Source organism: Saccostrea echinata, unplaced genomic scaffold (assembly GCF_033153115.1).
Source record: "Saccostrea echinata isolate AGI-Se365-2 ecotype Australia unplaced genomic scaffold, CSIRO_AGI_Sech_v1 ptg000054l, whole genome shotgun sequence".
Taxonomy (NCBI): Eukaryota; Metazoa; Mollusca; class Bivalvia; order Ostreida; family Ostreidae; genus Saccostrea; species Saccostrea echinata.
In genome coordinates, this window is record NW_026889803.1 from 21,581,473 (window position 1) to 21,598,620 (window position 17,148).

Below are 17,148 nucleotides of genomic sequence, written 5' to 3' on the forward strand. Positions count from 1 at the left end.
CTTGTTTTATCAATAGGGATTTTGTGATTGTAAAAAAGACATTTTATTTTACTTAAATCATTGTTTATATATCATTTAACAGAACTAAGTTATTTGTGAGATGGATGCAAGGAACCTGTATTGAGACTCCACCCCAGAAGGTAGAAGGAGATGATGAACCTTACATTTTCTGTTTTTTCACGGATATTTCTGCTAATCCAGAAGTCATAGACTATGTCCAAACCATTCAGACTGATATCAAAAATACTCTTACCAACATGACAAGGTACCTCAACAGATGGAAGAAATATAGGAGTATTTGGAAAGTTGACAAGGTGTGTATATTTATAATGTGTATGCATTAATATTTTAAATATGTTTAGAGAAAACATTTACAGAGGAATAAATAAAATTGTATTATTTGTAGGTGCCATTGAATTTCAAGTAAAAATGCCAGTATAATTCAGGTGACCCAACAAAATTGCTATGGGTTTTCATCTCTTCTGTTTTTATGGTTTCAACTTTTGAGCATTATCAGCTGTTTCTCTGAAATGGCCGAACCAGTTTCAACCTGTTTTTGGTTATATATCAATACATGCACTTGGGCTCCATGTAGAATGGTTCCTTAGTCATCAAAATTAAGAGTGGCGGATTGATTTCAAACTAACAAATCACCAATGAATAAAAGTTGTGAATAATAGTTGGTTAAAAGTATCTTATAACTTCTGAATGATATTTTTAAAATTTTGTAGAAATGATATTTACCATTTTAACAAATGACCCTGATATTTTCAGATTGATTTCTCAAAATTAAAAAAAAATGATGTGGCTTTTTAGCTCATCTGATCTGAGAGCTCATGTGAGCTTTTCTGATCATTGCCCGGCATCAATCTGTCCTTCTGTAAACTTTTCACACTTTCAACTTTCTTCTTAAAACCATTGGAACAATTTAAACCAAAGTTTGCACAAAGCATCCTGGGATAAAAGATATTCTAAATTGTACCAAAGTTTGCACAAAACATCCTTGGATAAAGGGAATTCTAATTTTTATAGATTTAAGGCAAAGCCCAATTCCTAGGGGATATAAACAAGAAAAGTCAAAAGATAGGATGGGTGAGACTACCAACATTTTTGACCTTTTGACTTACCTTGAAGTTTGACCTAATTTTGAAGAACTTTAACCTTGGTCATAACTTTGTTTAGGGCATTCATATTTCACGTGTATATTCCTAGTGACAAGACCTTTCTTGTGTACCAACATTTTTGACCTCAAGACTTTGACCTTGGAGTTTTGAATAACTTTAACATTGACCATGATTTCCAAATGGTTATTGCATACACTTTCATATTTCACATCTACATTCCTTGTGTCAAGACATTTATTTAGGTACCAACATTTTTGACCTCTTGACCTTGGAGTTTGACTTGCATTTGAGAAACTTTAACCTTGGCAATGAGCTGTTATATGTGTTTCACAAACACGTCTTGTTCTTTTTAGTTATTCACCAAAAGAAAAAGAAAGAAGAAATGAAAGAGCATTTTTTATCTCTTTAACACCGAGAAAAAAAAAACAAAAGTACAAAACGGTCCTCTCTGAATACAGTCCTTTACAATCGCTTTTCATCCACATGCAGTCCTTTACCACAAGTGGGCCTTTTGAGATGGTCACTATCTCATTGATACCTAAATGTTTCTTTATTGATATATACTGATATTTGATGCCTAATAAATAGATTTAAATTTCAGTAGTGATCATAAATTTGTGTACTAATTACAGCACCAAAACATCCTAATAAGCATTTATATCCAAGTAAATAAACTGAATATAAAGAATACATTATACCAGTATATCATTTAGTATGATTTTTAACTGTATTGTGATGGTTACCATGTGTAAAGGGAACAGATGTATGCAATGATTATTGTGATTTTAATGAAAATGCTTTTCATTGCAGCAAGCCATTGCTGAAAAGTGGTACCAAAAGGGCCCTACAGTTGTGGCATTTGATGACAAGCTACAGTATTATTACAAAACCATAGATGAAGTTGAAACTCTTCCACTGGTAAAAGACCAGGACTGTATTCGTCTCCATATGGGACCACTGGCTTCCTCTGTGAAAGAGCATGCCAAGCAATGGATTGGACATCTTGGAAAGATCTTAAGGGACTCAGCTAAAGAAGCTCTATACAAACTCAGGGATGAATTGGATGTAAGTGAAAAACAAATTTAATGCTTAGAATTTTTAAACACAGTGACAGAATTTGATTGTGAATATTGGGTTTCAAACCAATGAATAAACAGCATTCATTTTAAAGTTTGTATTTGTCTGCATTTCAATGTTTTCAGTAATTTATTTGTTTTATTACAAAGGACAAGTCAGATGATTTAGAACAAACACCCAGCTCTCTAGAGGATCTCAAATTTGTCCTGACAACAATATCAGATATCAAGTCTATATCCCTGGATGTAGAAACTAGAATCCGAGATATCAGGGAGCGCTACAGAACTCTTGCCATGTATGATATTGAGGTTAGATATTAGCTAATTTCAGCATGGGGAACGGAGCTATATCAATTAAGAATTGGAATTACACACATGAAGTGTAAAAGTTTATCCAAGCTTGACATTTTTAATTCTTAGGTCACTGATGAGGAAAAAGAGATTCAAGAGAAACTGCCTCAGATCTGGGATGATTTGGTATTGAAGTCAAAGAACACAGATGCTGGTCTTACTCTTGTCAAAACTAAATTTACAGAGGTAAGAATAGAGAAGAATTTTATATAAAATGTAGGTCCGGTGAGATGATAGGCATTGGTATAATAAAGAATCCTCGTGCTTTGGCTGCAAGTGCCATGCATAGGTCAAAATTTTGGCACTTCACCCAAATCTGATGATGTTTTTACGAGTTAAAAATTCTTGAATGAGACATAAAACAACACAGTTAATCGATCAATCTTATTGAATTCCTTGAAGGATTACTTCATACAAGTGCATACAAAGATAATCTCTATTATAGCTATGCCTACTTGAATAAGAGATGATAATATAAATTTGCTATTTGAGACTTACTATAGGTGGTAGATCAATTGGATGATAATCAACACTACATACTATGCTACTAAACTACTAAAGGTAACAACTATAGGGAGGGCATTCTGTATGAACATTATTGTTTATTCATCATATTTTACGCTTGGCTCAGACCAAAGAAACAAGATACATTTCTTTTATGCATGCATGTTGCAATACATGTAGGGTGGAGCATTCAAGTCCAATGGACATATTTCTAGTTATTTCCTATGGACATATTTCTACTTATTAAATGAATCATATTCATATCAAGAACATGATTGAGAGAAGTGCAGTGTATGATCTTATATATTTCTGTCTTTTTCAGATCACCCAAGATCAAATTCAAAACTTCAAGAAAGAACTGGAGAAATTTTCAGAAAAGTTTTATGATAATGGACCTGGGTCTGTTGGTACAGATTTAGAAAAAGGTGGATCAGCATTTAATAATGTGAAAGAAAATAATCTTTTGCTTGCTCAGACTATTACCATTGTATGTGATTTATAAAGGTTACAACTGCCAACATTCTGTTATTTAGGTCTGGAATTGATGAAGACTTTCCGTGTTGAGGTTAATGATTTAGAGGCCTCCAGACAAGAATTAGCCAATGCTGAGAAGCTATTTGATTTGCCCATTACAATGTATCCAAACCTCCTAGAAGTTCAGAAACAGATGAAGGGACTAGAAATGATCTATGGCCTGTATGAAGAACAGAAGGCAAGTTTATCTTTTAAGAATAATAAGTGAAATATTTTTTCAGGTCACCTGAGTCACTCAAGTGACCTACTGCTATCTGTTCATCGTCGTCCATTAACATTTGAATATTTTCAGCTTCTTCTCTGCAACTGTTAAACCAATTTTGACCAATTTTGGCATATAACATCTACAAGTGAAGGGGAACAAAAACTGTGAATTTCATGGTCCCTGCCCCCCTGTGGCCTTGGGGTTGGGGCCAAAACCATCAAAATGAGTGCAATCTTTAAGATTTTTCTACTTTACTCCTAGACATCAAGCAGTCAAACTGTTGGCATGATTGTAATGAGCATTGAGCCCCCTATCAAAATTGTGAAATTTATGGCCCCAGGGTCAGAGGTTCTGGAGTTAGGGTTGGGCTCTATTGATCATATAGTGAAAATGCATAAATTCTTTAAAAATTTTCTTCTCTTCCCCTGTTTATAAAGCAGATAATCTAAGTGCATGATTATGATGATCAAGGATGCCTCTACCAAAATTGTGAAATTTGTGTCCCCAGGATGAGGGGTTCTGCAGGAGGGGGGGGGGCTCTATTGATTGTATAGTGAAAGTGTATTATTTCTTTGAAAATCTTCTCTGCCCATTGTTATTAAAGAAAACATACTAAGTGCATGGTTATGATGAGCAAGAGTGCCTCTTCCAAAATTGTGAATATCTTGGCCACTGGGTCAGGGGCTAGATATTAGAGTGGGGTTATATTGAAAGTATAGTGAAAATGGATTATTTCTTTGAAAATCTTCTTATCTGCTCCTTGGCATCTAGGAGACAAACAAAGTATATAAAGTTGTAATAAGCAAGGGTGTTTTACCCGATTTTGAAATTCTGTACCCTTTGGTCAATTTATTATTTTCTACTGAAAGAAGTTATTCCCCTTTGCTATTCACCTATCATAGTCAATCACTGTAATGTAACTTAAGGTAGTCCGATCCTCAGGTTCTGGAAATTAGCTTTTAAGTAATTGAAAATGCTCACAAAAATGTCTCTGATTTCACATAGTAACGTGAATTTACCCATGGAATTTCTTCAAAGTTCTTCATTATAGATAATCATATTATATAGGGAAAATTATCAAATCTCAAATATATTTTCAAGAAATGCGAATAAAATTACCAGCTATGCATTTTTAGCTCACCTAGACGAAGTCGAGATGAGCTTATGCTATACCCCCCGGCATTGGCATCGGAGTCCCAGTTAAAGTTTTAGGAACAAGTCTATTCCTAAGTAACTGTAAGCCCTACCTGCACCAAACTTGCATGGGTGATGCATCTAGGGATGGACAACACCAGACTTGCTTCGGATGCTGGATCTGACCTAGATTTTCCAGATGAGTGACCAGGTTAAAGTTTTTGGAGCAGGTCCATTCCCAAGTAACTATAAGCCCTACCTTGACCAAACTTGCATGGATGATGCATCTAGGGAGAGACATTACCAGACTTGCTTCAGATACTGGATCTGACCTACATTTTCCAGATGAGTAACCAGGTTATTTAGTTTTTGAGGCAGGTCCATTACCAAGTAACTATTAGCCGTACCTTGACCAAACTTGTATGGATGATGCATCTAGGGATGGACAATACCAGACTTGCTTCGGATGCTGGATCTGACGTAGATTTTCCAGATGAGTGACCAGGTTAAAGTTTTTAGAGCAAGGTCATTCCCAAGTAACTATAAGCCCTACCTTGACCAAACTTTCATGGATGATGCATCTAGGGATGTACACTTACCAATATGCTTCGGAGCTTGATCCTAGATTTTCCTTATGAATGAATTTTAGCCATATTTTAACCTGATTAGCAAAGATGATATGTCTAGGGATGGACACTTCCGTACTTGCTTTGGATTCTGAATCTGACCTACATTTTCAAGATGAGTGACCAGGGTAATTTTTTTGGAGTAGCTATGTAATAATATGGCCTGTTATGATTACACTTGCATAGATGGTGCATCTAAGGATGAAAACTTTCAGACCTGCTTTGGATGTTGGAACTGATCAAAATTTTCTTGATTAGTAAACAGGTTAAAAGTTTTTTGAGCAGGTCTATTTCAAAGTAACTATAAGTCCTACTTAAACCAAACTTCCATGGGTATTGATCTTGAGATGTACACTAACTAGAAAAAAAAATAGGATGTGAAATTTGCCTTACTTATAGATAACATTCGTCAAGGTGAGCTTCATAATCTTTGATTACCTATGTTCTAATTGAAAATTGATCAACAAATATAATTTAGGATAGAAAAATGTAAGTATCCAGGCATTTGGAGAAAATTGTATCTTTTTTATGCTTATACAGTATTTTAGTTCCTCTTTTTACTTTAGTTGTCATATAATACATAGTGTAAAAAGCTTGTGCTATCAACGCTAGACATCACATATCATGTCTAATTTCATATCATGCTAATAAGCAGTCATATCTAATGCTAGATTAAAAGAAATTCAATTTCTCTAAAAATGAATTCATTTTTTTTCTTTTATGGGGTACAAATGTCAACGTTTTACAAGACCATTTCTAAGACTTCAAAGAACCTTGAATCATATTAAGATGCATAAAATGAAAAATTGTTGCATGAAAAGATCTCAGTTTCAAGCTTCATTTGAGACTTTTTAAATAAAATAATAAATTTAAGAATGATTCTTTCTGGCTGAGGATCGGATATCCTTAAAAGGTCAGTTAAATAATAGAATTATAGTAGAATTTTTATAATATTTAAAACAAAAAATACTTTTATAGTTCTTAATGATCAGGTAGACTTTTAAATAATAGATAAATGAAAATGGGACAAAATTACCATATCTTTGTACAATAAATAATCTTCAAAGACTAAGAGATGCCAGTGTGAAAGGGCCAGGGAATGAAATGTGCTAACTAATAGTGCTCAAGAACTATAATTGTTTTGTTTAGTCTGCACGAGTATAGTGACAATGGAGAAAAGTGCAGACAAATAAATAGATCAACTTTAAGGTTTATTACTAAGTACTAAATTAATATTTTGCTGATCCCTGAATCCTGTTTCTTTTACGTTTGGGCAACAGAGCTTCATTTATCAGCTCATTTTATTTTAATCTATGGATCATTACATTATACTCATGTGACCGTTAAGGCCCTTTGGCCTCATGTTTTTTTAAATTATAGAATTTAAAAAAAAATCTAAGAGAGTTATTACATATTCATGTCAGTTGCAACACCAAGAAGTATTTGAATGTGTAGTCTCATTGATTTTCAAGGCTGCCAGAGAACAATGGGCAGAAACACTTTGGTCCAACTTGAACGTACAAGTCCTCCAAGATGGCATTGAAGGCTTTCTGAAGAGTCTTCGTAAGATGCCAAAAGAAGTAAGATCCATGCAGGCTGCCCGAGCCCTCGAGTCCAAGATGAAAGAATTCAGAGATTCTTTACCACTGTTTGTGGACTTGAAACATGATGCTCTTCGAGAACGGTACTGTAATGTTTTTTATAGTAATCATTAGATGTGTTTGTCTCTCAGCATTTTTATATGACAAAATAACTTGAGTTTTTAAAGAACAAAATTGTTTGTTAATTAGAACAAATCAACTGGGAAAAATGCTTGTACTTTAAATTGGACATCTCTTTTTAGCCATTGGAAAGAGCTCATGAATAAAACAGGGCAGAAGTTTGACATCAATCCTGAAACATTTACTCTGGCAAATGTATTTGCCATGGAGTTACATAGATTCCAAGAAACTATTGGAGAGATTGTCACGATGGCCAGCAAAGAAATGGGTATTGAAAAGGTTAGCTGAAGATTTCAGTGAAATTACTAAACAATTAGTACATGTATAAGATAATTTTTTAAGTAATGGAAATAAGATTATTTCCACTTTCACATTTTAATATAAGAAGCTTTTTGAAATTAGTCCTCTTTAATGTTTTTAGCTAACCTGAGCCATGCAAAGGCTCAAGTGAGCTTTTCTGTTGGAAAAGTATCAAACATCCATTTGTTAGTCCATTGTCTATTGTCCTTTGTATGTCACCTGCATACAAACTAAAATTTTTAATTGCTTCTCAAGAAACACTGACCAGGGCTAATTTTGATTAAACTTACCACAAAGCATCCTTAGGTTAAAAAAAAAATAAAAATAAAATTTGTGCAACTGAAAAGCCACAACTTCTTTCAAGGGGAGATATTCAAGAATGGATGGTATCGATATTAAAAATCCTCTCAAGAATCACAGAGCCAGAAAAGAGAGTTTCCTGACATAAATGTAGTGTAAAGTCAAATATGTTCAAATCATGGCCCCTGGGCTTAAGGTTGGGCCACAATTGAGGATCTTATGGGAATTTTTTTTTTGCAAGAACAGCAGATACATGATTAGTCCTATTAATATGCAAGATCCTTAAGTAGTGAAGATTCATATTTATTCAGTTTATGGCTTCTGGGGATATCTCTACATAAAAATATAGAGTAACAATTATTTTAGAGTCTTGTTCTAATGAATCTTTAGTGATATGCAAGCATCATCAGGAAATGCAGATTGAATTTTGTTCAAATCAGGGGTGGGGTGGGGGGGGGGGGGGGCTACAATAAGGGATCATAGTCTTACCTGTGAATATGAAAAAGGAGAAATCTTTTTGAGAACACTAGGTCTAGTAGATCAGTCATTTTATACATGCATGCAAGCATCTTCAGGTAGTGCAGATTCTTCATCATCTCTTGGGATAGGAAGGGGCAACATTAGGTTTTCAAAGCTTTACATGAGAATTTGAAGTTTTAAGAAAAATTCTTAAACAGAGAATATTATTGATGCAAACATCCCCAGGTAGTGCTGATTCAAATTTGTTTAAACCAAGGATTGGGGTTTAGGTTTAGGTTGAGCCACAATAAAGTATGTAATATTCACATGCAGTATATTGGGGTAAAATTCTTCCAAAATCCTCTTCTTGAAAATAGCAGTACTCATATTGATATACCAGCATCCCCATGAAGTGGCAATTGATATTTACTCAATTCATGGCCCTGCATGGGGCTAGAATGGGGATATTAAAAATTTTACAAAGGAATATATAGGATTTTTTTTAGAGTAGGAGGGTGACACTAAACCAAGTTGATATATAAACTTTACCATGTCAAGCGGATTCAATTTTTTTTCAAATTGTGGACACTGGGTTTTATGGGGCTAAAATTTGAGATCAAATTTTACATACAGGTAATAAATTTATGTAGGAAAGATCTTAAAAAAATATTCTCCAGAACAGCATTGCCACATTACTCATATTGATATTTAGTATCCCCATGTAGTGTGGATTCAAGATTGGTTAATTAAGTCATGCCCCTTGGGACTAGGATGGGGGAACAATGAGATCAAATTGATTATGGAAATATAAATAGCAAAACCTTTTAAACGAGGCGAGTCTAATTCGAGTGTGCATATCTTTGGGCAACTTTTTAGTTTCATGCAGTCATAGTTGCAACATAACACCTATCCTAAGTATTGTAATTTTAATACAAAATTAACATAATATTATATTATCTGTAACGTTTATGGGTCTTCAAATGTGTTTTTAAGACAATAATTAGGAATAAATGCTGAAGTGGCCTTCACGACGTCACTGTTTTCTGGTTCTGTAAGCAATGCATGACGCTGAAGAACGACGCATAACTCGTTGAGTATATATTCAAGACGTCCATGGAAATTTTATTAAAAACTGTTGACAGAGCATCAAAAGAAACATACCAGCAATGGAAACATGGTTATTTTTTACCAAAATAATTCATCTGCGCCGATATATATAAAATTTATGCCGTAATATGGCAAATTTAGAGGTACTGGGCATAGGAAAAAAAATAAACTTTGTAATAATTCCTAGACCAAACCAGATGGTTAACTTTTTTTGAAATTTCACAAATGGTGCCTTTTTACAATAATTTTCATGTATTTGAATGAAAAGGAAAATCCCTAGGGCAGAAATACAAAAAATATTGGGAAATTGTGATAATTTGGCGCTTTTCCAAAAAATTCCCATAGGGTCCAATAGTAAAATTTGACAACTTTTGAGATAATCAGGATTAAGAAATCGGGATGGTAAACATTTGATTTCTTAATCTTAAAACAATTAGTATAATAGTAAAAATTCATTTAAGAAATTTTATCAAAATATCTAGGGTAGAAGTAATTAGACAAAGCCTCATTAAATCTTTAAAAAATCTGAACAGTAATTAAGAATAATTCAAGGTGACTCAGGTGAGGAGGTCCTCTTGTTCACCATCTAAATGTCAAGAACATATAGCTGCAATTTTTTCTCTATTAATAGGGAGTCAAAGAAATTGAAGAGCAGTGGAGCAACATGAAGTTCACAGTCCATGCCTACATGAAGGGCACTTCAAACAGGGGCTGGATTCTTGGGGCAGTGGACGAGATTCTTCAGATTCTTGATGATAGTTCTATGAACTTACAAAGCATGTCAGCATCTAGATTCATTGGACCTTTCTTGAATTCTGTACAGAACTGGGAAAAGAGTCTATCCCACATCTCAGAAGTCCTTGATGTAAGTAAATGTGTAGCAAGTCAAAATTAGATGGTGTGCAACAGATATATAGGGAACGTGTTGTTTCATGTTTTACTAAGGAGTAAAAAGAAATGTATAATGTGGCTAAAAAATCTTCATTGACAACCAGGTGACTGTTGAAGCCCATTTGCCTCTTATTATGATGGATGTACATTTTTTGACTTTTTATAGGTGTGGATGGTGGTGCAGAGGAAGTGGATGTACTTGGAGGGAATCTTCATTGGAGGAGACATCAGATCACAGCTGCCAGAGGAGGCCAAGAAGTTTGATCAGATTGACAAAATGTTCAAAAAGGTATGTTAATGGGTTAAGTAAGGAATTTTCATACACTAAAATGCTATTACCATTGTGGGAATATTACAGGAGGTACAATTTAAATAAATTTCATGTACCTCTGGTTACAGATTATTTTCGTACACTTGCATGCTATTAGCAATGTAGGATTTAAGAGGAAGTACCAAAAAAAAAAGGATTCATGTATTTATTTCTGATTTCAGATCATGAATGATGTCCATAAAAATCCAGTCATCAAAAGTTGTTGCCATGCTCCAAATCGTCTACAAGACCTGGAAGCCTTAAGTTTGGGGCTAGAGAGATGCCAGAAATCACTTAATGACTATCTGGATTCCAAACGTAATGCTTTCCCAAGATTCTTCTTCATTTCTGATGATGAGTTACTCAGCATTCTAGGTAGCAGTGATCCATCCTGTGTACAGGAGCATATGATCAAGGTAGATTTCTTATCATAATGTTACTATTTCTTTATTTTCACTAGAATCAGTGTCTTTAAATAATTGTTGAAGAGAAGAAATTATAATGCAACTTCTGATTTATTTTTTCAGATGTATGATAATATTTCTGCCCTGAGATTCCAACAGGGTCCCAATGGTGAAACCTTAGCCTCAGCCATGATCTCAGCAGAAGGGGAAGTTATGGAATTCCGTGATCATATCCCAGCCGAGGGGCGAGTGGAAGACTGGATGACAAGTGTGCTAGAAGAAATGAGACGTACCAACAGACTCATTACGAAAGAGGCCATATTTTATTATTGTGCAGATGGCAAGACAAGGTAAAATTTAAAGTATTGGTAAAAATTTTCAAAATCTAGCTTCAAGTTTACACAGTTACATGATGGATCAATGTGTAAAACTAACTACTTTGATATTATTTCCTGGCTGCACAATTTTTTCTGATATTCAATTTTTTTTTTTTAGAGTTGACTGGATGATGGGATACCAAGGTATGGTCTGTTTGGCTGGTAACCAAGTGTGGTGGACTTGGGAAGTGGAAGATGTATTTCGAAAGGTTAAAAAAGGTGTGAAGACAGCCTTAAAGGACTACGCCAAGAAACAACACAAACAGATTGGAGATCTAGTAGTGACTGTCCGATCCCCTCTCTCTTCTAATGACAGAAAGAAGTTTAACTCTGTCCTTATTATTGATGTACATGCAAGGGATATTATTGATGGATTTGTCAGAGACAGGTAATAAATGAGCAGAATAGAAGATACAAGAAAACAAAAAATAGATAAACTGGCAGCTAACTTAGCTAAATCTGTAGTATTTTTATGCAAGATGGGGATAATTTTTATGACGTCGAGCAGAGCTTGATCTTCATCTATCTGCAGGCATCCCATCTAAATTGGCACAAGAATTTATGCCACCAAAGGTGTCAGTCGATGCACCGACAAAAGAAAAAAGCAATTGCAGTATATATCAATTTCTTTGAAAATGCTCAGGATGAATAATAACTTGAAAATAAAATTGCATCAATTATATCTACAATTAAGTCTGTTACAAAACACAGAGCCTTTATTATTTTCACACAAGAAAAATGTGTTGTTGTGGATGAATTTTTCAAGCAGTGGGTTGAATGACATGAATAACAGTTCGGAAGTATAAGCATGTTAAAGAAACAACCCATAAGGCAATTAAATAATCACAAAATTACATTAATACGAATACTGGAAGACTAAACCATTGAATTTCAAACTTACTTTTACAATTTTGATACCAATTTTATTATAAAAACTGAAGATATCTACCCTTTTACTATATTTCTCCATTTCCTTCATTTTGTAGTATACCATATACCACGTACACCCAATCGTAACTCTCATAGCAGAGACTTGGTTATAGTTTAGGTGCAATCCCTAAAACAATACTTAGATATTGACAATTAGAATAATATTATATAAAATTTTAAATCCTTTATAGTTTTCAACTGATTGAAAAGGGATGAGTTAAATATTCAGCATGAACAAATTGTTTACTTTCAACAGTGTCTGGTTGATTCGAACACTATTCTATTCGGACCATATGGCATAATTCACCAAACATGTAATTGATATCTTGTTAGAAGAAGAAATTTTATATCATATCAAAAATGAACTTCTGAAATTATTTTTCATGTTCATGTCATTGAAGCCTTTCAGGCTTTTGATTTTTGTCTTGGGATCCAAGGGATCGGTTTTAAGTTGTACTGCATTTATTTTATTATCTTTTATATGTAGTTTGAGGAATTGTGAGCAAATACCGTATGAAATAAGGAACAATCATGTACATAATATTGTTTATATGCACTGGCCTCAGCATTATTCAAACAATCATGATATATACAGAGTGGGAAGATATTGATGATACAGAGTTTAAATTTGTATGATTGTAACAATTAAGGTAACTTTCTAACATTGACAAAATGATATTTGCACAGTTATTGCTGCAAGATCACATGATTTGAAACATGCAATATGAAACATTGATAAATTAAACCTGATACAAGCATATCACTTGCATATTACACTTGACGAGAAGTTTTGATTTGCCTTCAGTAACATTGTAGATTGAAACTATAAATGCAGAACATAATGAAACATATTTTTAATTTATTTCCAGTATAATGGATGCCAAAGAGTTTGAGTGGGAGAGTCAGTTGAGGTTCTACTGGGAGAAAGAGCCAGATGAGTTAGTGGTCAGACAGTGCACTGGAGAGTTTGGTTATGGCTATGAGTACATGGGTCTTAATGGTCGCCTGGTCATTACCCCACTGACAGACAGAATCTACCTCACACTTACACAGGTAAGAAAAGGAATATAATAAACTTGATAAGAATTTTTAATGATCATAAAAGCATATCTTTTTGGCAAAAAAAACTTTTTTTTACATTCCATAATGCTTGGTATATTTGAAGAATGTGGGTATAATGATGAAGGTATTACATGTATTGGGTAAAGACTGGGATCACAATTGGGAATTGAGGTTTTACAGGGAAATTTAAAAAAAAATTCCAGGCAATCTATTTTTATTAGTGACAAGAAATTTATAGGAAATTTTCTTTCAAAATCTTGTTTAGTTGTTGTCATAAACTTTTTAAGTTTTGTCTTCTTCTTTAGAACCACTAGCTGAGTCAATTTCAACCAAACTTGACATAGAGTAACCTTCAAGTTGAGTAAAGGGAATTCAGTTTGTTTAAATGAAAGGTTACATCATCTTCCAAGGGTAGATAATTAAGAAAGGGTAAAATTTGGGTGGGGTCATTTAAAAATCTTCTCAAGAACCACTGGGTAAGAGAAAATGAAACTTAAATGAAAGCTTCCTGACATAGTGTAGATTTAAGTTTGTTCAGATCATGAGTATTAGAAGTACTATAAAGCATTAAGGACTCCTTACTTAATTACAGGCTCTGTCAATGAATTTGGGTGGAGCTCCTGCAGGTCCTGCTGGTACAGGAAAGACAGAAACCACCAAGGATCTGGCCAAGGCTCTAGGACTGCTCTGTGTTGTCACAAACTGTGGAGAGGGTATGGACTTCAAGGTAAGAAATCTGAAATATATATCATACCTACAGGACTGCTTTTGAATTAAATCAAATCTTCACTTTTAGTTTATTTTTTGAGGAATTGAAAAAAAAGTTAAAAGTTATAAAACAAAAATAATAATTTAAGCAAAAAAATTATATTGAAAGTATCAAAGTTGTGTGTACCTAACGTGGAAGTGACATTGTTTTATAGGCTGTTGGTAAGATCTACTCAGGATTGTGTCAGTGTGGTGCCTGGGGATGCTTTGATGAGTTCAACCGTATTGACGTATCTGTTCTTTCTGTCATTTCCACTCAGTTGAAAACCATTCAGAATGCCCTTATTCTCAAGTTAAAAAGATTCCATGTGAGTTGTCTACACTAACCTCTTTATTAACAAATATGTTCCAACCAAGCTTTTGGATCTAAAATATAGATTAAGTACATACTGCATATTGATTTTAACATTTTTTTATCAGAGAGCAGAATGAATTAAAATGTCACATTATAACATTTCAGTTTGAAGGACAGGAGATCAGTTTGGACTTGAGAGTTGGTATCTTCATCACTATGAACCCTGGTTATGCGGGTCGTACAGAGTTACCGGAATCTGTCAAAGCACTCTTCAGACCAGTGGTGGTCATTGTTCCAGATCTGCAGCAGATATGTGAGATTATGTTGTTCTCAGAGGGTTTCCTCACTGCTAAAGTTCTAGCCAAAAAAATGACTGTGTTGTACAAACTGGCAAAGGAGCAGTTGTCTAAACAGTACCATTATGACTTTGGTCTCCGAGCTCTGAAGTCTGTGTTGGTCATGGCTGGTGATCTGAAACGTGGCTCTCCAGATTTACCCGAGGTACAGAATTTGTACGAAAAATAGAAATGAAATGAGCTTTAATAGGGGCATGAAATCTTTTTCTGTATGAAAACAAGTTGTGACAGTTATTTTCAGTTGTTTCAATTGTTCATAATTTCATTTATAGGATGTAGTATTGATGAGAGCTTTGAGAGACATGAACCTGCCTAAGTTTGTTTTTGAGGATGTTCCTCTATTCCTGGGACTCATTGGGGATTTGTTCCCAGGTCTGGACTGTCCTCGAGTCAGATACCCCAACTTCAATGATGCTGTGGAGGCAGTGCTTCAGGACAATGGATACAAAATGTTGGATGTGCAGGTACAGTAGATAACAATATTAGGAGTAGGGTTGGCAATGTTTAACCAGTTAACCAACTAATTGTTCAGAAAGATTGTAATTATTGGTACAAATTTAATAACTTTTTGAAGGAAATCTATTTTTGGAATAATTTTTTTCTTTCAAAATAAAACTCAGTGGAAGCTTGTTTAAATATGAAATGCTCAAATGCTGAAAGTGCCAATTAAATAATTTCGAAGACATTGCTGCTGTCAGAAAAGTTAATGTAATCCGAAAGATTAAAGTTTAAGTATTACTAAATATTTACATGTGTAAAGAAAAAAAAAAGTTGTACCTGTTTTTGTTCCAATTGCTGTGTAAAAAAAAAAAAAAAAAAACAGCAATGAAGTTTCTCTTGAGCAATGCACGGATTATACACAGAAAGGTATTTGTTACTGTAGATTCCTTATTTTACGCGAGTACTTATTATCGCAAAATGACCCAAGGGCGTCAAATCGCGAGAATAATAATTCGCGAATGGTTGATTTATCTAGAGATTTTACATACATTAAAGCACCATAAAAATAAAAGCGAGTAATTTTATTTCGCAAGTGGTGCTTCTCACGTAATTACGCGATAATTTATTCCTCGCGTATATTTAGGAATCTACAGTACCATGAAACTGCAATTCATGGTAAATTTCCTTCACCAACATTGACACCATGTTGATATATTAAGAAAAATTTACAACTAACCAGTTACAAAAATTTATCCAATGGCCATCCCTCATCAGTGAAACAAATTTACAAACTCTCATGTCACAGCATAATACTAGAGTAGTTAGTGTATCCATTGGCCTGAGATTTTCAAATTGGGTCAGAAAGAATGTTACTTGTAGTTTGATTATTGTTTGCTTTGTTTGAGTAGGTTGACAAGGTGGTTCAGTTGTATGAGACTATGATGACACGTCACACCACCATGATAGTTGGCCCCACAGGAGGAGGAAAATCAGTTGTCATCAACACACTGGCTCAGTCCCAGACAAGGTGGGTTTAAGGGCTCTAGGAAGTCTTTCTTTAGAATTTATTACAGTCACGACACCCAGCACTAGTTAATTGTAGAAAGTTTCTTGTTTGATAAAAACCCTGTATGATGTGTAAATTCAGTGGAATGACTAATGACTATTTGTTATCTTCACTTTTTCATTAGTTCTTTTGTATCTGATTTCAGATTGGGAATTCCAACCAAATTGTTTGTGATCAATCCAAAGGATCGTTCTGTTATTGACCTTTATGGTATTCTTGACCCAGTGACCCGTGACTGGACAGATGGACTTCTTTCAAACATTTTCAGAGACATTAATAAACCCACAGACAAGAATGAAAGGAAATACATTGTGTATGATGGTGATGTTGATGCATTGTGGGTTGAGAACATGAACTCAGTAATGGACGACAACAAACTGTTGACACTGGCTAATGGTGAAAGAATTCGTCTTCAGAAACACTGTGCCATGTTGTTTGAGGCAAGGTTTATTTTAATTGTAGCAAGCTTGCCCTAGAACAATATTCACATATTTCATTGATGAAATTAAATCAAAATCAATCAAAATCAATCAATCATCTTGACTCTTATTTAACATTTGGTGTTGTGGCTGATAAAAGTATGTAATATTTTCAAGTTGGGGGGGGGGGGGGGGTGCATCCCCCTAGTTTAGAACCTAATTATAGATTTCTCCCTCAAAGTTTGATTTTGGGGGCAGATATTGGTCATTACAAAATAGAGTCCACTGTGTGTAAGGGTAAACTACAAAATCCATGAAAATTAAAATTGATGATTTCACAGTAGGAAAATCTTTGAAAAGCCTTTTCTTAGATACTCTATGGCAATAA

At 34.3% G+C, this 17,148-nt stretch overlaps 1 protein-coding gene across 2 annotated transcripts in view; it reads left to right on the forward strand.

Moving 5' to 3' along the window:
- Positions 1-17,148, forward strand: part of LOC133171930 (dynein axonemal heavy chain 10-like) — a 62,955-nt gene that overhangs the window by 26,164 nt on the left and 19,643 nt on the right. For both annotated transcript variants that reach the window (XM_061306721.1, XM_061306723.1), the window contains 20 exons: positions 83-314; positions 1,935-2,189; positions 2,351-2,509; positions 2,621-2,737; positions 3,378-3,480; positions 3,589-3,767; positions 7,027-7,238; positions 7,398-7,554; positions 10,073-10,306; positions 10,499-10,621; positions 10,825-11,058; positions 11,170-11,396; positions 11,542-11,811; positions 13,223-13,406; positions 14,008-14,142; positions 14,339-14,491; positions 14,644-14,979; positions 15,107-15,298; positions 16,184-16,302; positions 16,487-16,781. In XM_061306721.1, coding sequence (XP_061162705.1) covers positions 83-314; positions 1,935-2,189; positions 2,351-2,509; positions 2,621-2,737; positions 3,378-3,480; positions 3,589-3,767; positions 7,027-7,238; positions 7,398-7,554; positions 10,073-10,306; positions 10,499-10,621; positions 10,825-11,058; positions 11,170-11,396; positions 11,542-11,811; positions 13,223-13,406; positions 14,008-14,142; positions 14,339-14,491; positions 14,644-14,979; positions 15,107-15,298; positions 16,184-16,302; positions 16,487-16,781 — 3,916 coding nt within the window. The remainder of the gene's footprint in view (positions 1-82; positions 315-1,934; positions 2,190-2,350; positions 2,510-2,620; positions 2,738-3,377; positions 3,481-3,588; positions 3,768-7,026; positions 7,239-7,397; positions 7,555-10,072; positions 10,307-10,498; positions 10,622-10,824; positions 11,059-11,169; positions 11,397-11,541; positions 11,812-13,222; positions 13,407-14,007; positions 14,143-14,338; positions 14,492-14,643; positions 14,980-15,106; positions 15,299-16,183; positions 16,303-16,486; positions 16,782-17,148) is intronic.